The sequence below is a fragment of the Ochotona princeps genome, chromosome 6, assembly GCF_030435755.1.
Source record: "Ochotona princeps isolate mOchPri1 chromosome 6, mOchPri1.hap1, whole genome shotgun sequence".
Classification (NCBI taxonomy): domain Eukaryota; kingdom Metazoa; phylum Chordata; class Mammalia; order Lagomorpha; family Ochotonidae; genus Ochotona; species Ochotona princeps.
The window spans coordinates 10,853,357-10,880,284 of NC_080837.1; the positions used below are offsets into that span (position 1 = coordinate 10,853,357).

At 46.7% G+C, this 26,928-nt stretch overlaps 1 protein-coding gene across 1 annotated transcript in view; it reads right to left on the reverse strand.

Annotated features, from left to right (window-relative positions):
* Positions 1-26,928, reverse strand: part of BLM (BLM RecQ like helicase) — a 62,644-nt gene that overhangs the window by 15,505 nt on the left and 20,211 nt on the right. Inside the window, exons 10-15 of the mRNA XM_004578307.2 lie at positions 25,620-25,718; positions 25,262-25,410; positions 12,802-12,908; positions 10,877-11,037; positions 6,462-6,657; positions 2,672-2,862 (exon numbers count right to left, since the gene is read on the reverse strand). Of these exons, the coding sequence (XP_004578364.2) occupies positions 2,672-2,862; positions 6,462-6,657; positions 10,877-11,037; positions 12,802-12,908; positions 25,262-25,410; positions 25,620-25,718 (903 nt within the window). The remainder of the gene's footprint in view (positions 1-2,671; positions 2,863-6,461; positions 6,658-10,876; positions 11,038-12,801; positions 12,909-25,261; positions 25,411-25,619; positions 25,719-26,928) is intronic.

Here is a 26,928-nt window from a genome sequence, read left to right on the forward strand (position 1 = left end):
AGCCCTGTCCCCTCTGACTGCCTCCTTGAAACTGACCTCCCTCTGCTGGAAAGTAAAAGCTCTACAAGGTTAGGGGCTTTATTCTGTTCACATTCCCAGGACAGCGCTTGCTTCACTGATCTGCTCAAAGAGCAAAGAGCCTCCTGCTAGGGCCAGTGCTCCCTATCTCGGTCACGATAGTGACAGCACATTTCTCTGATATGTGTGTGTGTGCGCGCGCGCACACACACGCACACGCACACACAGAGTCATACCTAGTTTATGAACCAGCCCCTACCAAGTTCACTAGTGAACCTTCAGCGTCCTCCTTGGACTTTCTAGGCAGTACATCAATTGTGAAACTGCTCTGTAAAAGCCAGGTATAGCTGACATGAAGGGGTCAGTGCTGTGGTCTAATGGGTTAGGCTGCTGACTGCAATCACTGGCATCCCATATGGTTGCCAGTTCATTCCTGGCTGATCCACTGCTGATCCAACTTCCTGCACCTAGGAATGCAATGGAAGACTGAGCAAGTCCTTGGGATCCTGTATCCACATGGGAGACCAGATGAAATTCCTGGCTCCTGGCTTTGGATCAGCTCAGCCTTAGTTACTGAGGCCTTCTGGGAAGTGAATCAGCAGATGGAAGCCTTCTCTATCCCTTCCTCTCAAAAATAAATCTTAAAAACAACAAATCAGGCTGGTACAATGGCACACAGGTAAATCCTCTAATCTGTGGCACCAAATTCTATACTGACGCTAGTTTGTGCCCCAGCTGTTCTACTTCCAAACCAGCTCTTGGCCTGTGGACTGCAAAAGCAGTGGAGGATGGCTCAATGCCTTGGGACCCTACACCTTCCGGACGTGGAAGAAGCTCCTGGCTTCAGATCAGATCAGCTCTAGCCGTTGCAGCCATATGGGGAATGAACCAGTTAATGGAAGATTTCTTTGTCTCTTCTTCCCTCTGCAGATCTGCCTTTCAAATAAAAAGAAATAAATCTTTACAAAACAAAAGTGAAACCTCACTGACTTGCCAGCCTAGATGATGACTGCGTTTCACAACCTCCCCAGGTTATTTCAGGACAATGACAATGAACAACGCATCCAGAAAGCACTGCCACTGTGGTTTACAGGCTTTGTGAAGAAACAATGGGGCGAGGTAACTGGTTTTAACTCAAACATGCAGCACACGGATGTTTTCTTTGGAGAAAGAGATCTTTAAATAAATGTAGGTTGTAACTGAATTTAAAACAGTCCACCTGCCCACCTTGGATCTTTCTGGATGTTCATGCATTAATATTTCTAAAATATCCTGTAATTACCAGCACACATACATAACTGGAATATTCTAGACAGGTAGGTGTTGAGAATGCATTTTTTAAAAACGGTTGATTTTATTTATTTGAAAGTCAGAATTCTAGAGAGAGCGCTTTCATTTCTTCATTCACTCCTGAGATGGCTCTAACGGCCAGGGTTGAGCCAGGCTGAAGCCAGGAGCTTCTTCCGGGTCTCCCATGTTCACTGAGCACTGAGTTATCCTCTGCTGCCTTCCCATGCACAGTGGCAGGGAGCCAGGTTGGAAGTGAAGCGCTGGGACTGGAACCAGTGCCCACGTGGGATGTCCGCATTGCAGGCTGCAGCTGTATTTGCTATGCCACAAGACTGGCCCCTACTGCATTTTAATCTTTCTTTCTTCCTTTCTTCCTTCCTCTCTTTCTTTCTTTCTCTCTTTCTTTTTAAAAAAATCTTCTAATTCTAAAGAAAAAAATATTGCACTGCATTACTTTACAATGTTCCTATTCCCAGGGCTGGTGTTGTGGGACAGTGTGTTAAACTGCTGCCTGCGACGCTGGCATCCCACATGAGCACTGGTTCCAGTCCCAGCTGCTCTACTTCCGACTCAGCTCTCCACCGCTGTGTGTGGGAAGGCAGCAGAAGGCTCAAGTCCTGGCTCTTCCACTTCTGATCCAGCTCTCTGATAATGTGCCCAGGAAAACAGCAGAAGATGGTCCAAACACTTGGGCCCCTGCCAGCCACACAGGAGATTTGGATAAAGCTCCTGGCTTCAGTCTGGTCTGTGCCCAGCCATTGTGGCCATCTGAGTGAACCAAGAGATAGAAGACCTCTCTCTTTTTGTAACTGTGCCTTTCAAAGAATAAATAACTCTTACCTAAATAAATAAATAAATAAATAAATAAATAAATAAATAAAAGTTCTGGACCCAGTGCAGTAGCCTAGTGAGCACAGCCTAGTGAGCAAAGTCCTTGTCTTGCACACACTGGGATTCCATATGGGTACTGATCCATATTCCGGCTGTTTCACTTCCCATCTAGTTCCCTACTTGTGTCCTGGGAAAGCAGTCAAGGATGGCTCAAACCCTGGGGACTCTGCACCTGTGTGGGAGACCTAGAAGAAGCTTCTGGCTCCAGATTGGCTCAGCTTTGGCTGTTGTGGCTACTTGGGAAGTGAACCAGTGGATGGAAGATCTTTCTCTCTGTCAAATCTGACTTTCCAATAAAAATAAAAACTAAATCTCAAAAAAATCCTATTACAATAAGTCCTTTTTCCCTTGCTTAACCCCTTGGGCTCACCTATGGCACTCCAACATGTATCAACTTTTCTAGATCACAAGAAGGGAAAAAAATGTTGGCAATTTCCTTAATTACAAAAAAGTTAGGATTTTCTTACATTACCTTTGTTTTACAGCAATTGTCACAAGAAACATCTGGGTGTTTCTTACAAAAATCAGGATTAAATCCGTTTTCACCAAAGTAAGCCAAAAGCTGTATTCTCCTGCATTCTGTGATGTTCTCACAGTAATGTACCATGCTGTACAGGTTGTTGAAATGAGTCTCTCTCGTGTGCCGGTTTCCATCTTTTTCCACTAGAAGAGATGAAGAGCACAAGTAAATCATACATCCTACAGCAGCAGGAGACCGATGAGGAGCAGAAGGGGTTAGTAGAACTTAAAATACTGAGAATACTTTGACTATCACAGGAGGTCAATGTGATGTCACCCTATATTGTAACGCACTGGTCATTATGTTTGTCCCTCATGTTTTCAATGGTACAGGAAGCTTATTTTATTTTATTTTTTTTGCGTTTTGCAAATGGAAAAACTCTTGTTTTTTCCCCAAATATTCATTGGGGATCCTCAGTGATGAAAGGAAGACTTGCATGTGTTGGACAGGCACAGACTGAAGTGGGCACAGGGCAAGTCAGTGTGACTCCATAGCAGGGCCTACATACCTCCTGCCTACCTGGGGTCAAGGTGCCGTGCCAAGCTGCAGCTCAGCAACTCCTGGGGTCCAGAGAACTCCCAGGAACAGGGTATTTGAAAGTGAAGGGGAATATACCACTATGCAACATCTCCTTCACTCCATACTCTCAGCTTGTTGCAGCTCAACAGGTTTATTAGCTCACTGCGTTCTTTCCAGGGAAAATAAATGAGAAACAGGAAATACTAAGTGTGGTACTGTGATTTGTTGCCAAGTTCTGAGAAAAGCAGCTGCACACTTTCTTGAGCATTTGTTGTTACTCAAGAATACAGTTAGGGGTCGGCACTGTGGCATGGTGGGTAAAGCTGCCGTCTGTAGCTCAGGCATCCCGCATGGGCTATGGTTGGAGTCCTGGCTTCTTCACTTCCAATCCAGCTTTCTGTTAATGGGCCTGGGAAAGCAGCAGAAGATGGCCCAAGTACTTGGGCCCCTGTATGCGTGTGAGAGATCCAGAAGTTCTTGGCTCCTGCATTTGGACTGGCCCAGCTCTGGCCCTTGTGGACATTTGTGGAGTGAACCAGTGGACAGAAGATCTTTCTTTATTTCTAACACTTTCTTTTAAATAAATAAATAGGTAAATCCTTGAGAAAAAAAAATTAGGGGCTGGTGCAGCAGTCTAATTCTCTGCCCTGTGGTGCCAGCGTTTCATTTGGGTACTGTTCCACTCTTTTTGGAAAGGCAGATCAGATTTTACAAAGAGAGGGAGAGATAAAGATCTTCCATCTACTGGCTCATTCCCCAAATATCTGCAATACCTGGAGCTGAGGTGATGCGAAGACAGAAGCCAGGAGCTTCTTCTGGGTCTCCCACATGGGTGTAGGGTCCCAAGGCTTTGTGTCTTTCTCCTCTGCTGCCCCAGGCCATAAGCGGGGAGTTAGAAGGGAAGTAGAATAGGCGGGACATGAACCCATGGGGATCTCAGCACTTGCAAGGTGATAATTTTAGCCACTGCGCCATCATGCCAGACTTGGCTGCTCCACTTCCGGTTCAGCTCCTTGTTCATGCCCTGAGAAAGTAGTAGCGGTGACACAAGTCGCTGGGCTCCTTGTTTAGATCCCCAAGAAGCCCCCAGATTCTGGCTTCAGCCTGGCTCACGGCTGGCCATAGTGGCCATTTGGAAAGTGACCTACTGGATTGACGACCCATCTCTCTGTCTTCTCTGTAAAAATATGCCTTTCAAATATAAATAAATGAATATTAAAAAAATTTTTTTTTCTTTGAGTATTGTGTTTTCACATGGTTGCTAAGTTATTAGAACCTAAATGCTGGTTTCATTGTTTGGGGTTAACTAAATACAGACGCTCCCTGACTGAGGGTTATATTCTAAGTTGCCTTGAGTTGGAAACATGCAGAATGAAAAACACATTCAGGGGCCCGGCGGTGTGGCCTAGCAGCTAGAGTCTTCGCCTTGAAAGCCCCGGGATCCCATATGGGCGCCGGTTCTAATCCCGGCAGCTCCACTTCCCATCCAGCTACCTGCCTGTGGCCTGGGAAAGCAGTTGAGGACGGCCCAATGCATTGGGACACTGCACCCGCGTGGGAGACCCGGAAGAGGTTCCGGGTTCCCAGTATCGGATCGGCGCAGCATCGGCCCGTTGCGGCTCACTTGGAGAGTGAATCATTGGACAGAAGATCTTCCTGTCTGTCTCTCCTCTTCTGTGTATATCTGGCTGTAATAAAATGAATAAATCTTTAAAAAAAAAAAAGAAAAAAAAGAAAAACACATTCAGTACACCTGCCCTACAGGGCATTGTAGCTTAGCAACACAGCGCACCGTAGAGTGATGGCAAGGATGACTGGCAGCTGTGGTTCATGGCGCTGCCCAGCACCACCACCACTGGGGTGTGTTGCATCACGGAGTAGGGGCCCAGGATGAGATGCAACTTCAACTCTACTGGTATTGCTTTTGCACAATGAGGCTGAAAAGTGGTATGTGAAACCATCTTGTCAATGTGGGTCACCTATAAAGGCTTGTTTAAGAATACAGATGGGCCATCAGGCGTGAGCCTTTCATGTTTTCCGGGACCACTTTGTTTTTCCCGCTGACAGTCATTTTGGTACAAGTTTTGCACAAGAAACACGTGGCTCCGGAGTCAGATGAACTGGGGTTCTCTCACAGCTTATGCCCCTCCTCTGATCCTGTAGGGGTGTGGTCAAGATTGCAAGGCTGATATATGTCAGACAGTTGGAGCAGCACATAGGGCCTGCTAAAGCAGCATCATCCAGCCTAGTCATTACTGCTGCTAGGCCCCTGCACCTGCCGTGTCTGCCAGTGACCCTGCCTGCAAACAAACCTCTCTGAAGCGCACACCTCTCGTGAGAGTGACTCTCCCCTTAGAACTACTTGTTGGTAGCACACAAGGGAGCGAGGAGCCACATGCAGTGGGTGTTTGGCCTTTTCCTGTGAGCTGTGTACCTATCCAAGTTCATTCAGCAGTGGACTCAAAATCAGTACATGTATTTAACAAGCATAATCTGGCAGAAAAGTGGATAAGAGGCAAAAGGAAATATGAGTCTATCTGACCCAGCGAGTCTTAAGTCTCAAAAATATCCAGTACAAATAGGGTAATGACATTTGTTCATAGTTGCTCAGTATTACACCACTGATTAACAGTAAGAAAAATAAAACAAAAAAAACCCAAACCAATAAACAACCTAAATATCTAAAAAGGGCCTGGCTTAATGACATGGAATAACCATACCATGGACTCCTATGCAGGCAAGCTACACACGCTAGTTAGGGTGACAATTATATCCTACTGTTGACTGAAAAACAGCAGGTCACAATACATAAAAAAAAGTACATGTCAGTCAAGTAAATAGCAGATACAAGAGACTGCCTTCAACGGGGGGAGGGAAAGGGCAGGGCAAGCTCTGCCCGTGGATAACTGGTTTTTTTACTTGTGTGAGTTAATCATCTTTCCCTTCTGATCTCCATTCACCTTTCAGAGACACATTTGATGCAAGGATGCAGGTGTAAAATGGGTCTGGAAGGACGCCAAGTAAACTAGTAACTAGGGCTGCTTCTTGGGGTAAGATGGTATTTGGGAAGTTTCTGCCTTGTGCCATTCAACTCTTATGCAAACAAAAGTACGGCTTTTCAAAGAAAACCTACTTTGCAAGCGACCTAAAGGCCATTTCTAACTACATAAAGCCAGCGGATGGGGAGCTGTGGTGGACAGGAGCAGTGCATGCTGGAGCTTACTCATGATGAGTCTCTTCAGCCTCGTCACATCGTGGTAGGTATAGAAGAGCACGCAGTGAGAGATTTCCCCGTCCCTTCCGGCTCTGCCAGACTCCTGGTAGTACCCCTCCACAGACTTGGGGAGAGACGCATGGATCACAAACCGCACGTCAGGCTTGTCGATACCCATCCCAAAGGCAATGGTCGCGCAGATCACCTGAGGGGAGAGCAGAAAGCCATCAGCCCAGGACCACAGCGACAGGGACATGGCAACCTCAGGAGCACCCAGAAGTGCATCACGCATGATAACAATCGAACAGTGCAACCTGGTCCCGCTTTTTGGCGTGGCTGAGCTCGCAACTCCCAAGGAGGTCAAGAGCAGCAGCCCAGTGTGGCAGGGGATGCAGGGAGCCAGGTCTTCTTGTGTCACCAGGTCTTTCTGTCTCTGTGTAGAAGGACCATGCTGTGTACACCATGCTGCGTGGGGGCTCTGGCTGTTTCTAGAGCTATGAGCCCTACACAACTCAGGGACATTGGCTCCTCACCTGCCCCTGGGTGCCCCATGGTCCCCAGGGGCATGGCTGCTTACACCTCAGCTCCTTCTGTTCATCAGCTGATTTCAATGTCAAAACTGGTAGAATTTTTTGGAAATACATGTAACAATCTGAGAGTCACTTACACTTAAAAGGAAAGAAGAGAAAGAAAACAAAAATAAACAAGCAAACAAAAAAAGGCCAGAGACTATGGCTACTGGCCCATACAAATTACTTAGCGGGAGCAAGGTGACATATCCGAGCTTGATAAATCAGTCTTCTGAGAGTATTCATTTCAATTGTGAATTTAGGACCTAGTTAATCCAGAGCAAAATGTTATTTCTCCAGGCAAAATTACACCATACAAATAAAGCTACACCTCCTTTGTCAGCACTTAAAAAATTTTTTCAAAAGCATCTGAAATATCTGGCAGCAAGATGGGGGCTAATGACTCGATTTCAGTGCCTATGAACAGCCAGAAAGAGGCTGCAGGCTCCCAGGACGAGAGCTCAAATGGGCAGTCACCAACGCGGGTGATGGCAGTGGCCTGGTTGGCAGGCTCCTCATCTATCCCCCCAACAGCAGTCCCCCTGTGGCCACTCCCTGTGAGTGGCCACTCGTGTAGAAGCTGAGTAGGCGTGGGCTGAGGGGGTGGGCACGTGGCTGCGGGGCATGGTCTGCAAGGTACTGAACGAGGCCACTGTGAGGCCACAGCTCAGAGGTCTCGTAACTGGGGAAACTGGCTTTTTTGAACCAATACTTCCTTTTTTAAATTTTATTTTTAAAACTTGAGGCTACGGCCGTTCCTCGGGGCTTTCTTCTGTCTCAGGAGTCTGACAAGGTCAAGGCTGTCTGACTGCAGCTGGCTCACTCTGCCTCTACACCAGGAGGGTGAGCAGAGGGTGTGGTGCACACACGATTACACGATTACAGAGGAAGAACCACCTTACTCCCTTTCACACACATGCCTTCACAGTACAACAGTTCCAACCTATGACACACATACAGTTTTAAAGAACTGGACAGTAACATTCCTCCTTTCTGCACCCTGGTCTCCCCTATCTGTCCCCTCCCCCGGCACCTGGCCATCTTCACACTTTGTCTCTCTTGGGCTACTTGGTATGGAAATATTAGGCTGCTTGGCACTGCGGGTAGCACTAGGGTCCCCGCCATGCCGAGGGAGGGTTCTGCTCCACAAGACCCTGGGGGCCCCCCACAGCATGGTGACAGGCAGCCTCCTCACTGCTCCCACGTGGGAGATTCTTTGATTAGCAAAGTTGAACGGTGAAGAACATTTATATTCCCCCATTTCTAACATCTGTTGATGGCCTGGGCTAATTAACTCACACTCTAATCAAAGCCGTAATGCGCTCGGATGTTCTCCTTTGCTGAGGATGGTGTCCTTGTGTGCTGTCCCCTTGTATCTGTTTCCTGATATAGAAGTGTTATGCTTCTCCATCACCTCAAGCAGCCACGTCCTTTGGGATTGCTTCAAGCTCAGCTTCTCCCTCACTGAGAGTTCATTCAACTTAATTTTTCTGTAATTTACCTGGTGTGAGAATCTAAAGCGATTCCCCTCACCAGGTAACCAGTACTCTTAGTCAAATACTTTTTCCTTTCTCATTTTAAAAATTTATTTAGTTGAAAGAATTGGAGAGAGTGAGAGAGAGAGAGAGAGAGAGAGAGAGAGTGTGTGTGTGTGTGTGTGTGAGAGAGAGAGAGAGAGAGAGGAAAATCTTCCACCTGCTGATTCACTCCCAAAATGGATACAATGGCCAGGCTAGGCAAGTATGAGACCAGGAACTCCATTAGGTCTAACAGTTGGGTTCAGGGATTCAAGCATGTGGGCCGCCTTCCACTGCCTTCCCAGGTACATTAGCAGGGAGCTGGATGGGATGTGGAACAGTTGGAACTCAAAACTAGTGCTTATATGGGATGCTAGCACTGTAGGTGAGGGCTTAATCCACTGTGCCACAGTGTCAGTATTCTCAATTTTTAGTACCATCCTTATCACATATTGTTTTTCCTCATATTTTCTTATTTTTGGATTTCTATTCAATTGATCTAATAGATACACCCAAGCAATTTGTTTTTGTTTTTGTTTTGCTGTTGTTTTTTGGGGGGTGCCAAATTCCCTGAAATAATTTTTTAAAAACTGGCTTTACTTTCTAGACCAGGCAACACATTATTCTATAAGAGTTAAGGGCCTGGTGCAGTAGGCTAGTGGCTAAAGTCCTTGCTTTGCATGTACCACTAGGATCGCATTTTGTATGCCGACTTATACCCTGGCTGCTCACTTCCAATCCAGCTCCCTGTCTGTGGCCTGGGAATAGTCGAGGATGGTCCAAGGCTTTGGGACCCTGCACCCACGTGGGAGACCCAGAAGAAGCTCCTAGTTCCTGGCTTTGGGTCAGCTCAGCTCTGGCTGTTGTGGCCACCTGGGAAGTGAACCAGTGGATGGAGGATATTTTCTCTCTGTCTCTCCTTCTCTTTGTAAATCTGAATTTCCAATAAAAATAAATAAATCTTAAATAAAGACAAAACAAAAAGAAAACCAGAGTTAAGTGTTCCCTGTCCAATTCAGCTATTTTCACCTGAACATTCTTTCAGGTAAGCTCTAGGTAAAGCCCACCAAAGAGGATTACACTGGAGTTTGGATTAAATACGTGCATTCATGTGAGTTGATTTAAATCTCTAATAATTTCAGTAACACATTCTTGCATCTCTGGAAGTGCTTTCTTGGCTTCCAACATATAAGACCATGAGCTGGTATGCACGTCTACAGTGTTTGTCCTCCCCTGATTATATTTGTTTTTATTTAAAAAAGAAAAATCTTTGACGGGCAGAAAGAGAGCTAGGAAGCTTCTTGCAGCACAGCTTACTCACTCCCTAGACGCCTGGTGGCTGGAGGAATACTGGGTGCTGGGAACTCAATCCAGGCCCTGGGGTCTGCACCAGCAGGAAGCTGGGGCCACCAGGGCAGCAGAGGCCTTCTGATGCTGCACTGTGACACTGCATGCGGGGCCTCTGACCGGCATGTCACCCGGAAGGAGAAACCCTCACCCATGCCCTATTTATTTATAACACATCTGACCAATGTATTCGTTTTAACCACCCCGCTTTTCCCCTTGGGTACTCTTACTATTCTTAGGTGGAATCTCTAATCTCCAGCTGGCAAATATCATTTTCATTCCCTCTACCTGAATGTTCCTCTCTGCTTCCCCTTTCACATTCTCCAGTCACTGACTACAGCATGATGTAGTCACCTGCCATGTGGTTAGCCCACATGTCTTTTTTTTTTTTTAAATTATTTATTATTTAACTTCATTAATTACATTGTATTATGTGACACAGTTACATAGATATGTGTGTGTGTGTGTGTGTGTGTGTGTGTGTGTGTGTGAGAACACATGTGTCTTAAAACCAGGAGCCAGGAACTCGTCTGGTCTCTCACATGGGGGCCATCTTCCACTGCTTTCCCAGGGTCAAAAGTGAAGCAGCTGGGATTGGAACCAGCCCTCTATTCCCACTTGTTTATGGGACACCAGTGTTGAAGGTGGTGATTAAACCTGCAGTGCCACAACACCAGCCCTCTGCTGGTGCCTTACTAGATAATTTTGCTGTTTTAGTTTTATTATTTTGATAAACCCTATTTTAACATGGAAGAAGTTCCTGACTCCTGGCTTTGGATGGGGTCAGCTCCAGATGCTGCGGCCATCTAGGAGACGAATCAGTGCATGGAAGATCTTTCTCTATCTATCCCTCTCTTGCTGTACTTTTCAAATGACTGACTGAATGACTAGTCCAAAACCAGAAACAATATGCATTTCACATGCACAAGTTTGCTTACGTGAGAGCATACTACCAAAGAGAGCTCCTTTCGCTGACGGGTAATGCGGTTACCTGGCAGCCGTCCTGATTAATCCACTTGTGCTGCACTTCGTCTCTGGCCGAGTCACTGAGGCCAGCATGGTACGCGAGAGCAGCAAGGCCATCCCGCTGTAGCGTGTCAGCCATCGTGTCACACTCGCGTCTGGAGAGGCAGTAAATGATCCCTGAGTCATCTGCCGAAAAGGGAGACAGAGCTGAGAAACAAGAGCTTCTCACATGGTTAACAGCATGGCTGACACAGCTTGAAGATAAACAAGAGTTCCTGGTGTTCTTAAAGGACAGGACAATCACACAGGCACAACAATTACAGCATCAACTTCCCACGCATGGGAAGTAAGATGTGACTTTCAATCCAGTCCCCTGCACGTGACCGGCTGGAGGAGGGGAGCCTGGGCAAATCCTGGGTCTGCTGCACAGAGGCCTAACACAGGAAGGCAGAGAGAGACATGCCTAGCACAGTGGCGGAGGCACCATGAAGGATGCCTGCACGTCATCCTGCAGGGCCAGGGATCGAGTCCTGGCTCTGCCTCTGATTCCAGCATCTGGCCAACACCCCACTTGGAAGCAGCAAGCAAGGTGAGGGCCCAAGGATGTGGGTCCCTGCCACTCACATGGCAGACTCAGACTGCATTCCCAGGTCCCAGATTCAGCCTGGGCCCAGCCCTGCCTGTTGGGGGCATTTGGGGAGATCTCTTTTAAATAAATATAAATAAACAACGGGAAGGCATGAGACACCTTACCTATCTTTTGCATAAAGCACAATGTAACACACAGTAGGAGCCTTAGAATTACTGTGGGAGGTCAGCGCTGAGGTACAGCAAGTGAAGCTGCTGCCTGATACTCTGGTGCCACATACCAGCATTGCTTTAAGCCCCAACTGCTCCGCTTACAAGCCAGCTCCCTGTTAATTCACCTGGGAAAGAATAGCAGATGGCTCCTGCCACTCACATGAGAGACTGGATGGAGTTTCAGGCTCCTGGCCTTAGCCTAGTCCTGCCCTGGCTATTGTAGACATTTGGGAATGGAAGTAGAAGGAAGATCTCTCTGTGTGTATCTCCCTTTCTCTGTAATTCTGGCTTTTAAAGAGTTATTTATTATTGTTTTGATGCATATTTGTTTTTTATTTGAGAGCCAGAGAGACAACAGGGAGAGATATAGAGCTCCTACTCACTCCCCTGTAGTAGCTAGGGCTGGGCCAGATGAAGCCAGGAGCCAGGAACTCAATCCAGGTCATCCATATGAGTGGCAGAACCCACTGCTTAGGTAACCACCTGCTGTTTCCCAGTGCTGGGGTGCACTGGAAGCTGGAATTGGGAGCAGAGCAAAGAGGCAAACACAGGTACTCTAGTTTGGTGGGTGGGTGTCCTAACTGCTGTCTTAATTGCTAGGACCAATACCTACCCCTCTCTATGTTAATTCTCAAATCAGAAAATAAAAGCCATTGAGGAAAAGTCCGTTTTCTCTGGTAGAACCAAAGTTGAGGGAGGCAGACAACAGTGTGTTTGTACACACACACACACACACAGAAACAACACACTCCTCTAACACACATAACAGAAATGTTTCCCAAAAAAGTTCTCCATGGAAAATTGCTAGGATTTTCAGAGCTTGTTAACCTGACTCAAAGACAGCATGTCCGGGAGAAGCTGCTACCACAGAGAGACTCTGACAGAAGGCAGGGGAGACAATGAAGCAAGGCTTGAAGCTGTGTAGGAGGGATGCTTAATAGATTTTGTTAGGCTTTATTGTTATCACACCGAATGAGATTTTGCAATTTCCAGAGTTGAGAGAGTTGGCAATATTCTGCTCTATAAATAGCCAGCTGTGCTATCACATGTGAAGAGAAATGTCTAATACTCAACTGTATATGCCTATTGTGATACCAAAAAAACATTCATCTATGACTTGTACATATGATTCATCACATGGGTACTCACATGGGTGGTGCTTCCTGATCCACTCTAAGCAATCATATGCTACCTTCTTAGGCTTTTTTGGCAATACGTAGTACTTCAGATTATGTCTGTTAAAGCTCATGCTAAACCTAAAAGAAGACAAACAGGATATTTAGTTATTAGGATAACATGCACTTTTAGCCACAAAATGTGTCCTTCAAATCCTCAGTCTTACCACAACAGAGGAGGAGGGGCTTTGGGTAAAGCAATTAGGTCACAGGGCTAAACCTGCAGTGAGATTAGGCTCCGAGCAGGTCCCAGTGGCTCCCTGTTCCCCAAATCTGATGCCACCTGTCAGCCAGCAAATGGGCCCTTCCTCACAACACTGCAACTGCTGGCTCTTGGATTTTGGGCTCTACAATAAACTGCTATTGTTTAAAACACCACCAGTCTATGCTATTCTTTTCATAGCAGCCCAGACTAAACCAGCCACTATCAAAAAATCTACAGTACAAATCTACATATCATGCTGCCTGCATCTGAGTATCGTCACTGGCAGATTCTGTAACAGGAAGTACGGGAAGGGTTAAAGGATGGTGACATAGAAGGAATATCTGTAGGGCCAGCTGACAAAACGTTAGGATTGTGGAAGGCTGTAGGAAAGACAATGGAAGCCAGGAGTGCAGTCTCGAAGAACAGGCTGATTGAGAACAAAGCTGGTCAGAGCATAAAGCAGCAGCAAACCAAAACAGGGGCATGATGCTGGCACAGCAACTCAGGAAACTACCATCCCTCACTGGGGGAGTGGGGGGGACTCCACGCACAATTCCAGATCTCTGATGCTGAACACCCTAGGAGGCAGCAGCTGAAGAGGTCTTCAGTACTCAGTCCCTGCTATCCATATGGGAGACGCAGATAAGTTGAGTTCCTGGTTTGGGTCTGGCCCAGCCCTGGCTGTTGTGAGAATCTTGGGGGAAACCAGCAGGCAGATCTACCTCTGCCTGTCAAAGAAATAAAATTAAAAAACAAACAAACAAACAATGGGACGGGTCCGGCGGTGTGGTCTAGTGGCTAAAGTCCTCGCCTTGAATGCGCCAGGATCCCATATGGGTGCCGGTCCTAGTCCCAGCAGCTCAACTTCCCATCTAGTTCCCTGCTTGTGACCTGGAAAAGCACTTGAGGATGGCCCAAAGCCTTGGGACCCTGCACCCGTGTGGGAGACCTGGAGGAAGTTCCTGGCTCCTGGCTTCGGCACAGCACCGGCTGTTGCAGTCACTTGGGGAGTGAATTATCGGACGGAAGATCTTTCTCTCTGTCTCTCCTCCTCCTCTCTGTATATCTGACTTTCCAATAAAAATAAAATAAATCTTAAAAAAAAAAAAGGGACAAAAACAGGAAAATCAGAGGAAATACACACATTTCAAAATAAGAGATTCATTCATTTATTCTTAAATTTTTAGATAAGGCAGCATTTCAGAAAGACAGATCTTCTTTCCGCTGGTTCAATCCCCAAATGGCCACCACAGCAAGAGTTCCCCCCATGTGGGTGTAAGGGCCCCCAAGTTTTGGGCCCTTCCTCACCGCTTTCCCAGGCCATAAACAGGGAGCTGGATGTGGAGACTCTCAGTGGTGCTCATGTGGGATGCTAGAGCTGCAGGCAGAGGCCCAGCCTGCTTCGCTATGGTGCCAGTCCCAGATTCATTCCCTTATCTGACAGGAAGCAGGAAGGTCTTCTCTCTCCCAGGCCATTGCTGGCTAGATGAGAACCTTCCAAGGGCCCGGACAATTGCACGTTTCTCTGTCCACACCCCAACATCCCTGTCCTTTTCCTCCCCATTTCTTCCTTTGTCTATCCCTTGGGAAAGAATCAGCCCCAAACACCTTGTTCTCTGTTCTCTCCTTGCTCTACTCCCTGACTGCTCCAGCCAGCACACAGGCCTTACTCCAACAAGGCCAGCCTTTGCCCTCGGCTTAGATGCTTCTCAGCCAGTTCCAATCTTTAGAGAACAGTGATTTGAGACTATGGCCTACACACCCTGGGCTTTGCCAATGTGAGGGCCAACAAGCCAGGGCCATCTTCTATGGTCCTAAGATGGATGTCACAGGGTTCCCGGTCGTGTACCTGGTTGCTTTCTCCTGGCCCATTTCCGCCTTTAAACTGTCCTCTCCACAAACAAACCAGAAAGACCCGGTGTCCTCTCACTTCTTAAAAATAAATTCTGTTCTTGCCCATCCTGACACTTAGCACCCTGCACTGCACAATAGAAAACCACGGCACTTGTGGATGCAGTTGGAATGCGGGTAAAATTCCGTTCTGTCAAAGCACTGAGGGAGGCCTGGCAGGCCTGGGCGGCCTCCTGAGTTTCACTTAGTTGTGCTGAGGGCAGAGCACAGCATCGGAATTCTCGGATTCCAGGCCTCACAAGCGTGCTCTGGGAGGAAAGGTGGGGAGGGCAAGCTGCGTTTTACTTCTCTCCTCCCTGATCCTGCCACAGAAGGTGGGATGATCCCTCAGAGCCATCTCCTGGGGTATCAGTTATGTGTATGAAACACTGAGAGTTCTTGGCTTAAAACAGCGAATGACGTAAAGCTGGCTGGGCCAGAAAGGCAGTCACTCATCACCTCTGCTGCAGGGGGTGGAAACTGATGGCTTGAAACTAACAGTGTGAAAAGGACTGACCAGGAGCGCGAGAGAGCAGCGGAGACAGTCCTGAGTGTGGTTGCATGGACTCGGTCTCTGCTGAGAAGGCAGCCCCTGTTCGCTCCTGCAGGAGTGCTGGGATGGCTGCCCCAAGAACCACCTAGCTGCTGTTCCCCAACCTGCCGTGTGAACTACACCATAACTTCAGACGAGTCCTCTACAGTCAGCTAAAAAAAATTTTTTAGGTCAAAATCTAGTGGTGGGGAGGCTATCGGAAGACTCGGGGTCCTCTGCTGGCAGGAATGCAAATGGGGCCAAATTGTTTGGGAAAGATTTATTTTTCCCATTCCGTTCATTGCTTCTTCACTTTGTTAATCATGTCCTTTGCTGTACAGAAGCTTTTTAGTTTAATGTAGTCCCATTTGTTTATTTTCTTTTTGACTGCCTGTGCTCTTGGCATCTTTTCTAAGAGACTTTTCCCATTCCTATTTCTTGGAGAGTGCTTCCTATACTTTCCTTTAATAGTTTGATGGTTTCTGGGTATAGATTTAGGTCCTTGAACCATTTAGAGCTGATGTTTGTGACAGGTGTGGGTCTTGCTTCTTAATTCTGCAGGCTGCTATCCAGTTGTCTCAACAGCATTTGTTGAATAGACCAGGCTTTTCCCCTGGATTGTTTTCAGTTTTTTTTGATTAAAGATTATTTGGCTATGTATGTGTGGGCTCCCTTCTGGTGTTTCTATTCTGTTCCACTGATCTTATTTTCTGTTTCTGTATCAGTACCAGACTGTTTTGATGACCACTGCTCTGTAGTATGTCTTTGAGGCCTGGAATTGTGATTCCTGCAGCTTGGTTTTTATTCTTCATGATAGCTCCATGGCATATTATTCAGCCATTAAAAATAATGAAATTACTCCATTTGCAACTAGATGGTCCCCCAACTATAGACCATTATGCTCAAAGAAATAAGTAAATCCCCAAAAGACAAATAACATATGTTCTAATATAAGGAAATCATCACGCAAATTCGAATGTATAGTGATGGAGTAATGAAGACTACCATATCCAGATGTGAAGACACAATACAACATGCATCCCTACTTCCAAACAAAAGATGGACTCCCAGTGAAAGTATTGGACATATCTAGACAATGGGATGATGGACTTTCTGACACTGTCTGAACCAGCTACGTCAGGGCACACTTAAATAGCAGACTGATGGAGTTGTAACTCCTTATGAAGGAATGTACTGTTGTGACAATATGGGAAAAATCAGTTGGAGGGGTGGGAATTGGGGGAGGTGAATACCAGACTTTACAGAATTGTATGATAAAATTCAAAATTTGAAATAAAAAAAAATTCTTTTTATTGAAAAGGCAGATTTACAGAAAGATCTTCTGTCTGCTGGTTCACTCCCCAAGTGGCTGCAATGGCTGGAGCTGAGCAGATCCAAAGCAAGGAGCCAGGAGTTCCTTCTTCTAGGTCTCCTATGTGGGTGTAAGGTCTCAAGGCTTTGGGACGTCCTCTACTGCTTTCCTAGGCCATAAGCAGGGAACTGGATGGGAAGTGGAGCAGCCAGGATATGACCCGGCACCCATATGGGATCCTGGCATACGCAATGTAAGGATTTCACCACTGAGGAATGATTATATCTGGCCCAGGCTCAACACTTGTATGCCTATGAACACATGCAAGAGAAACAAAAATCTATGTCCATACAAACGGGGCTGGGTGTGCGGTCTAGCAATGAAGACTGCTGTATCAGGCCTGGTGGTGTGGCGTAGCAAGCAAAGCTTCCACCTGTAATGCCAGCATCCCACGTGGGGGCAGGTTTGAGTCCTGGCTGCCTGCTAATGGCCTGAGAAACCAATGGAAAATTGTTCAAGTGTCTGGACCCCTGCCACCCATGTGGGAGACTGGCATGAGCTCCAGGCTTCAGCCTGGCCCATCCTTGGCCATTGTGGTTATTAAGAGAGGGAATCAATGGATGAAAGATCTTTCTCTCTGTAACTCTGCCTTTCAAGGAAAGAAACAGGTAAAAATAAATAAATAAAAAGACAACTGTGTCTTCTTGCTAGCGTGCCTACACTTGCCTTGTGGCACAGGGTCTGACCCCAGCATCCCAGTAAAGCAGGGCTGGGAAGGCAGTGGGCCCTGACATGCACAAGGAGGACCAGGACTGCATTTCCAGTTCCAGGCTCTGGCCACCTGCAGGGAGATGGTCAGTCCCTACCTCTCAAACAAATAAAAACCAACCCTGAAAGGCATCAAAAAAGCCTGGCACATGAATCCTCACAGGAGTATGAGTTATAATACAACAGGGTATTACTCAGCAACAAACACTGAAAACAAGTCAACGGGAGCCAGTCACAGAGCTCACAGGGCATGATTCTGTTTATACGAGATGTCCAAAAATAGGCCCTCAGAGTTTACCAAATGCAACAAAATGATACTTTGCCTGTTAGAAAATAAGACATTGGGATTACTAAATTTCTTGGTACAGAGAGTTCTCCTCCAGGATGGGCATTTGGTGTCTTAAATGCTGTGTGGGTCACCCATATCCACAGCAGAGCACTTCGGTACGAGTCCCAGCTTCCTGCTATCATGCACTCTGGCAGGCGGCTGGTGACGGCTCCAGTTGCTGGGGCCTGCCATCGAGGTGGTAGAGCTGACCAACTCCCAGAGCCAGGTTAATTTAACCTGATCCAGAAGCATTGGCTGCTTCAGGCACCAGTAGATGGGAGATCCCTGTCTTGCTACCCTTCAAAGTAATATACAAAAATGAAAAGAAAAGCAAGAGAGTCAATTTCTATCAATTCCTGAGCAGGTAAGTGAAACTGGTCAATGGACCTCCAGGATGACCCCTTGAAAGCATCGTGATGTGAAAGAGGTCAGGCGCACGTGAATACAGGGACAACTACCAGTGGGGCAAACACCCAGGCTCAGGGTGTCACGTACAGGGCAACTCAATGTGACAATATGAGCAAATGGAACCAATTAATGCTCATCTCCTGTGGCGCTGGGGACAGAGGCTATTGTCTATGAAGAGTCTATGTGAACTGAAAAAACAATTGTGTGTGTGTGTGTGTGTGTCTGAGAGAGAGAGAGAGAGAGAGAGAGAGAAAGAGAGAGAGAGAGAGAGAGAGAGAGAGAGAGAGAGAGAGAGAGAGAGAGAAAACAGATCTACTTTTTGCTGACTTGTCTGGCAATGAAGATGGGCTTGGTCAATTTGGTGGATGGTAGTTGAAAGAGACAATCAGGGCCTGGTACAATCGTCTAGTGAGTAGATCCTTGCCTTTCATGCACTGGGATCCCATGTGAGCATTGGTTTGTGTCTTAACTCTTCCACTTCACTTCCAAATCCCTGCTTGGGGCCTGGGAAAGCAGTGGAGGATGGTCAAGGCCTTGGGATCCTGCACCGCATGGAAGACCTGGAAGAGGCTCCTGACTCCTGGCTTTGGATGGGCTCAGCTCCAGCTGTTGTGGCTGCTTTGGGAGTGGAATCAGTAAATATAGGATCTTTCTCTCTATCTTCTCTGGGATTTGACTTTCCAATAAAAAATAATAAATATTTTTTTAAAAAGCTAATCGTATAGCTACAAAGGCTTTGAAATATCCTTTTTTATTAATTCATTTGCGAGTAGGATGCTGTGGAGTGTAGAGGAGATATTCCCCAAATGCTTGTAGATAGTTCTGGGCCAGGCCAAGGACCAAAACTGGGAGCCGAGAACTCAATCTGATGCTCTCATAGTGGGTGGCAGGAAACCCAACCACTTGAGATGTCCCTTACCACTGCATCCCAGGAAGCTGAAGTCAGGAGCTGTGCTGGGCACTGAACCCTGGCGCTCTGAATGGGATGTCCCAACCTGGTGTCTTAACCACCAGGCCAAATGCCCGCCCCAAAAGTTTTGTCAAAACTATATTGAAAACTGCATCACACAACAAAAATATTTTGTTAAGAATATCCTAACAGAAAGGTGCACTGAAAAAAAAATTATACTGAAATAAACATACTTTGATTTTTCCTAACTCTTCCAAATATATTGGATCCAGAGTACAGGATTCTTACTGAAAGAGTGACAAAAACACTTCACAGTCACTAGGTTAGGTCTCAGTGAAGTCTTTCAGGGCTCTTCCCCACATAAGCGAAATGAGTAAGTTGTCAGACAGATAATTCCCAATTCTTTGCTCACCACATATTTGGACAACTTAACTGAAATGTCAGCTGACAGATCATTAACAATAATTTTTGGTGACAAATTATGATGTAACTTTGGCATATGTCTCAGAAACAATTCAAATAATTGAGTGTTACTGCTGTAATAAAATGCCTTTATGTGGGGCCTGGCGCGATAGTGTAGTGGTTAAAGTCCTTGTCTTGCATGCCCAGGATCCCATATGAGCGCCAGTTCTAATCCCAGCTGCTCTACTTGCCATCCAGCTCCCTGCTTGTGGCCTGGGAAAGCAGTCAAAGACGGCCCAAATCCTTGGGACCCTGCACCCATGTGGGAGACCCGGAAGGGCTCCTGGCTTCGGAATGGCTCAGCTCCAGCCGTTGCAGCTGCTTGGGCAGTGAACCACTGAATGGAAAACCTTCTTCTCTCCTCTCTGTATATCTGACTTTCCAATAGAAATAAATAAATTGTGAAAAAAAATGCCTTTATGTGAGCAACATGTCTCAGTACTTACTTACATCTATGAAAACAAGAAACAAGAACTGACTCAGTTTGTCCAGATAGTCATGAGCTAACTGATAAACACAGTTGTGGTTCATTAAGAAACACACTCTCAACTGAAATCTATGCTTGGGCCTGGCACTATGGGATAGTGTTTAAAGTGCTTGCCTTGAGGGCGCCAGGATCCTATATGGACACCAGTTCTTTTTTTTTTTTTTAAGATTTATTCATTTTATTACAGCCAGATATACACAGAGGAGGAGAGACAGAGAGGAAGATCTTCCGTCCGATGATTCACTCCCCAAGTGAGCCGCAACGGGCCGATGCTGCGCCGATCCGAAGCCGGGAACCTGGAACCTCTTCTGGGTCTCCCACGCGGGTGTAGTTTCCCAGTGCATTGGGCCGTCCTCTCCTGCTTTCCCAGGCCACAGGCAGGTAGCTGGATGGGAAGTGGAGCTGCCGGGATTAGAACTGGCGCCCATATGGGATCCCGGGGCTTTCAAGGCGAGGACTTTAGCTGCTAGGCCACGCCGCCGGGCCCGGACACCAGTTCTAATCCCGGCAGTTCCACTTCCCATCCAGCTACCTGCCTGTGGCCTGGGAATGCAATGCAGGACGGCCCAAGGCTTTAGGACCCTGCACCCACGTGGGAAACCTGGGAGAAGCTCCTAGCTTTGGACTCGCTCAGCTCCAGCCATTGGGGCCGCTTGGGGAGTGAATCATCAGACGGAAGATCTTCCTCTCTGTCTCTCCTCCTCTCTGTAGATCTGCCTTTCTAATAAAAATAAATAAATCTTTAAAAAAAAAAAGTTTTAATTTATAAACTTCTGATTTTCAGGTAAAAAACGACGGGAAGCAAAAAGACTTCACCCATAAAGTAGATTATCTTAGGGTGAAAATCTGTGAGGCCGGGTCCTGTGCTTGCTAGAACATACAAGCAACTAGTCTGGGAATACCTCAAAGTTTCTTTGGAGATCTCCCCAATCGAACTGCTGGACTCAGAACTCTAACCAAGAAAAGACAGAAGACAGAACAGGTCAATCATTCATCTCAGCTATATGTTGGCAGCGAAATATGGGGCAAACCGAGCCTTTATGATGGACCATATAAATCAGTGGACGACCTCATCAAGCGAAACTGGCAGCGATTCATAACTGGAGAACTATTAAAACCACTTGAGCAAATAAAAAAAAAAAAAAAAAGAAAATCTGTGAGGAAATGAGTTAAAAGGAAAAAAAAATTGTTAAAACATTTTTAATGTTTTTTAAATGCTTGATAAGGGGTACAAAATTGCTGCTGTTATTTCTATTCTGGAGGATACATTTTGAAGAGCTAGGTAACAATTGTTTTTAAAATGTTGACACTGCAACAGATTGTATTGTCTTTATTTAAACTGACTTGGAAAAATTCCAAGTTTCAACTAGATAATGTCCAAGGGCTGCAAGGTTTCCAAACCTCCAGTAGGAGGTACATGGAGCCAGACAAAGCAGGCAGACCACTGTCTGTCTCCACACATCCCTCAAAAACTCCAAACCTCACACACCCCCAACTCCCAAGTTGCTACCCGTCCTCCCTCCACAAGTCAGGGGGACTTGTCGCCTGCTAGGAAATTGGTATAAACTTCCACTGCTCTTACTTTTTTCCTCTCAGTCGGCTGTCAGCACTGTGAATTCAACTCTGCTCACTCTTGAGTCTATCTCCTTCCCCTTCTGCAGGTACCAGTGGCAGCATCTTCCTGGACAAGGGCAGGAGACCAGATGTCCCCTAACAGCTGCCCTGCTTAACCTCTGCATCCCACCCTCTGTCACCCACTGTACCACCAGAGCTGCCACTTCAGACCAGAGTGCTTTCTGAGCAGTCTTTAAACCCAAGCACTTTCCCATCATCGACAGGCCAGACTCTGTGACCTGGCCTCAGGCTGCCTCTTGAGGGTGACCCTTCTCCATGTTTCTCCATCTGGTGGATTACTCACTGGGCTTTGGACTTGACCTGTCCTTTCATGCTTAAACCTTAGCCCTGTGTCTCATCTTTCCCTGTTAATGTCCCACTCATGTCTATGTCTTTCATGTCTATGATTCAAAAGGCAGGTGTAAGCAAGCGCCGACAAGCGTGTGGAGTAACTACAGCAGCCGACACACGCTGCTCACGGGGATGGGAAATGGCACAGGTGCTGTCAACAGGTGGTTAGCTCCTCATGCGGTCACCATACCTGGGCTCAGCGAAAGAATCCAGGTACCAAAGGCCACGTACTGTGTGGCTCCTTCACTCGGAACATCCAGAATAGACAACATAGTGTGGAGAGAGCAAGCAGAGAAACGGCTGGCTGCCTAGGGCTGGGGGATGCCAGCTACTAATGGGTATGAAGTCTCTTGAGAGAGACAAAAATGTTCTAAAAATCACACAGCAGTGACAGCTGCATAACTACTGACACGGTGGAAGAACAACAACCCAACACTCCAGGCAAACAAACAAAAAAACCCACACCAGAGAAGTGTACATTTTATGGTATACAAATTGCAGGTCTTTGGGGAGTGAATCAGTAGATGAAAGAACTCTATTGCTCTTTTAAGTGGATAAAAATAATTTTGTTTTCTTTTTTAAAAATGGAGTTTTGAAGCCAGATTGCTGGTGTTAAGTCCTCACTGCAGTGCCTGCTAGGTGTGTGATACCATACAACTAATCTCTTTCTGCCTCAGTTCTGTCATCCAAAGAACAGAAAAAGCAGGAGTAACCAGTTGAGAAACCTTCAGACAAGAGTTAGTACATGCACAAAGTCAGGCATAGCCACTGCCATGCTAACAGTCAACTCTCCGTGTCTACTGTTGCTGTCTCCCAGTTCAAAGTTGAAGATCCGTCAGGAATGGTGTAAAGACTGGCTTCTGTATCCACCCTTGTTTTCCTAGATAGGAGTGGTATCATACAGACTGGTAGGAGACAGGAGCCACGGGGCCACTGCTCTGACCCCAGGAATACCTGCCATCCCTGGGGTCATGACACAAGAGCTACCCTGACTGGAGGGAAGGGCAGGAAACAGTACAGCAGAAAGCATTCTTCCTTAGCATCCTCGGTCTCCACGCAGATGGACCGCTCCCAAATGCAAAGAAGGATCAAGCAGAGCAGGCAGCCAACGGACTCACCCAAGTGTAAACGCAGTACCCACGCTCACCAAAACGCCTGCATGCATTTCACTTATTAATTCTTACTGCGTGCCAGGTACGAAAAGGCACCACATGCTAGAGTCTGAAAATGTGCAATCTTGCTTTCCCAGGCAGATCTCCTCTCCACAGCACTAACAAAAGAGGTTCCAGGTCTCCGCCTCTACAGGGCTGTGTGCAGTGCTTACACAAACACAGGTCACAAAACCTGCAAGTACGAACGCTCACTCAGAAGGTGAAAGGCACTAACCATGGGCATCTGTCAAAGAATGCAACAGACCTACCAGGACAGCAGATTGCATCTGGCACAAACCAATAGAAAAAAAGCTAAAAACAAGAATCTATTTAAAAAATAAATTTTATAACCCAAGGAGGTACTTATAAAAATAAATTCACAGTACATGCTTTCTTTGTTAGAACCTAAATCGTAAATATGGTGGTATAGGGGCTTAACAGCAAGCTAAGCTTCTCCCTGTATCTCACTAAGTGCCAACTGCTCCATTTCCAACGGAGCTCCATGTTACTGCAGCTGGGAGAACAGCAGAGCATTGCCCAAGTACTTGGGCCCTACCCTGCCCCAGTTTCAGCCTGAGCTAGCCCTTGTTGCTGTGGTCCTTTTGGGAGTGAACCAGCTGAGGAAGATTCCCCCACCCTTGTACTCTCTTTGAATTCTGGCTTTCAAATAACATTAAAAAACAAAACCTTCAAACATACCATTATAGGGCAATTCAGTAATTGAAGTAAAGTATCTTTCCCCATAAAAATTTAAATAATTCTCTACAAGTGAGTTAAAATGCAAGTTAAGTTAAAATATCCCGTTCCAGAATTCCTGTACTTGAGAATGATCATTAGTGCGATAAGAAAAGCACTATTGGCAACAAAATATTTTAGGCTGGAACTAAACAACTTGAAGGCTGGCAGACAGCCAAAACACTCGTTCTCGTTTTCCCTGTTTGAGATCAGATAATTTAGAGGCCTCCAGTTTACTCTGCCAAGGCTGTTATGGCCATCAAGAGCTCAGGCTGCCCTCATGCCCAACCATGCACCACTTTCAGCTTCCTCCCCACCTTCTGGGAGTTACTGCTGAGGGGTTCACCACCCAAAGTATTTAGAGAGCCAGTCTGTCTCCACATTTAAGTGAACAAACAATGGGTTTTAAAAACTCACCTTATTCTCTTCATCATTCATGAATCCTTAGGCCATTCCAGAACCATTAATGGCCTGAAACCTCAAATTCAAAGTGCTTGCTAATAAAGTGCAAGGGAAAATAATACTCTAACCTTGGTATGCAACAGATGGTAAAGAAGCAATTAATCAGTCAGTGGACACAACAAAAACCACATCTGACACTACAATCCCAGGTGGAGTAGGACTCACTCAGCCCAACTTAGATATAGAAGTGAGATTTGCTGTTGTTTTTGAACAATCACGGAACTGGTAGAAGCAAGAAGGGATAAAAATATGGCAGAAAAGCTGTTCTACATGGTTTCTGTGATGTTCTCTACATCCTGGGTATGAGTGGGACTCTGGGGGGGAGGAGGAAACAGTAAAACGAGGTCATCTGCCGGCTTTTGTGCAGTAAACCCTGGAGTACCTGGTGGCCAAAAGCAGGCGAGGAAAAGCCTATCCACTCCAGGATCACACGGGGTCACCAGGTACAGCATGCATTTCATCCCTACATCCCAAGCGGCTGCTGGGAGTTTTGATTTTACCAAGCGAAGCAAAGCCCCAGGGCTCCAGTTTCCAACCTCTGCTGCCCACTGGACCCACGAAGGCCTCTGCCGCCCACTGGACCCACGAAGGCCTCTGCCGCCCACTGGACCCACGAAGGCCTCTGCTGCCCACTGACCCACGAAGGCCTCTGCCGCCCACTGGACCCACGAAGGCCTCTGCTGCCCACTGGACCCACGAAGGCCTCTGCTGCCCACTGACCCACGAAGGGACTGTCTCAGGCTGACATGCTCATTTGCTGGCATGGGCGGCCCTAACGTGCTAGCAGCTCTGGGAAACTCTGGTCTCTCCACAACTTACACCTGGGGCTGGGCGATCCGCAGCTGCGTGAGGATGTCCTTCTGGACCCTGGGGTTGGCCGTGGCCGTGAGAGCCATCACTGGGACTGATGGGAACTTCTGACGAAGCATATTCATTCTTTTGTAATCCTGACGAAAATCGTGTCCCCACTAGTTGAAACAGAAACACCGATTTTCAGACTGCTCAGATTTTCCTTATGGAAAAAGCAAACTGGTCAGCATACTAAGCACGACTCTGGTCTGCAATGGAACAGCAGACGTGTGCAATGAGTGTGAGTCCGCCTTCAGTCCTACACACACATGCGGGCTCATGGTGGCGTGCACCTGACGACACTGCAGGACGGAAGGGTAGCAGTTACCTGACTGACACAATGCGCTTCATCAATGACGAAACGGGCGAGGAGCTTCCTCTCGTACAGGTTCTCCAGGGTAGAGATCAGCCTGTTACTGGCGCATACCTAGACCAGAAACACAAGGGACATTTAAACATAGCACCATGCCAAAGTTGTCATCTTATTAACTTATGGCTGCATTACGATCTGCAGAGAACACTGGTTCTTATTTCCACCTGTGGAGAGAATGGCAGAAGTAGAAAACAGCAAGTAGACATGGCGGACAGTCAGCTGCAGTTACCAAGGTCAGTGGTTCTAAAACACTTTCAGGCCCCAAAGTGTCTGAAGGCCACTGCACGTTTACACCGGGAACAGGTGGTTTTGGTTTTTTTGTTTGTTTTTAAACTTATTTTTAATTTGGGAACAGGTGTTAAAGGCATGTGGGCATATATTTTGGTGGACAACATTGCTGCTTGTGTTTGGATTCCGGGGTCTGTCTCGTAACAGCACCTGAAAGCCATGGCAGCCCAGTGCCAGAGGTACATCTAGTACTCACAGCTCAACAGAAGCAGCCCAAAAGGACATGGTCACATCTAGGACAATGAAGCCACCAGAATGTATAATGACAACTGACTGTAACCCACTGAAGAAATGAAGAACCCTTGAGCTAATACTGACACCAATGTTTAAATACATGGAATACATGGTCTTCCTCTATTATGGAAGGATGCCAAATAACTAAGAAAAACCATCACAGTACTGAGTGATCTGGGGAGGAATCCTGAATAACTGTTCAAAGCTGTGTGTAAAAGGCTCAAGAGTAATAGGACATAAAGTGCCCACAACAGGGGTCTGCAGATTACAAAGGACAAAGAGAAAAAAAAAAGGTGCAATCACTGTTGGCACTGCTTTAACAAGGGGATCAGCCAATGCACATCACTAACAGGCTGCATGGACACTGAATGCTTCCTAACGGGCTGCATAAGCGCATAGCCCCACTCCCAAGACGCTTCTGCTAAAACCAACAGCAGGAATCTAAACTGGAGGAAATGCCAGCCGAAGGACAGCTCCCCGAACAGTTGGCCTTCACTCCTGAAAGCTGCCAGAGTCAGGAAAGGGAGAGAGTGCTGCTCTCAAATCGAGGATACTGGGCTTTTCCTTTGCTGTAAAGGACGCCAGTGAAACAACTAGTGAAACTAAGTAATGTCATTGTATCAACGTGCATTTCTTGATTTTGTAACTGCACTGAGACTATCTGAAAAGGCTCCTTATATTTAGGAAAGGCACAGTGAAATATTTAGGGTTAAGGAAATCATGCTTTCAACCTGTTCCCAAG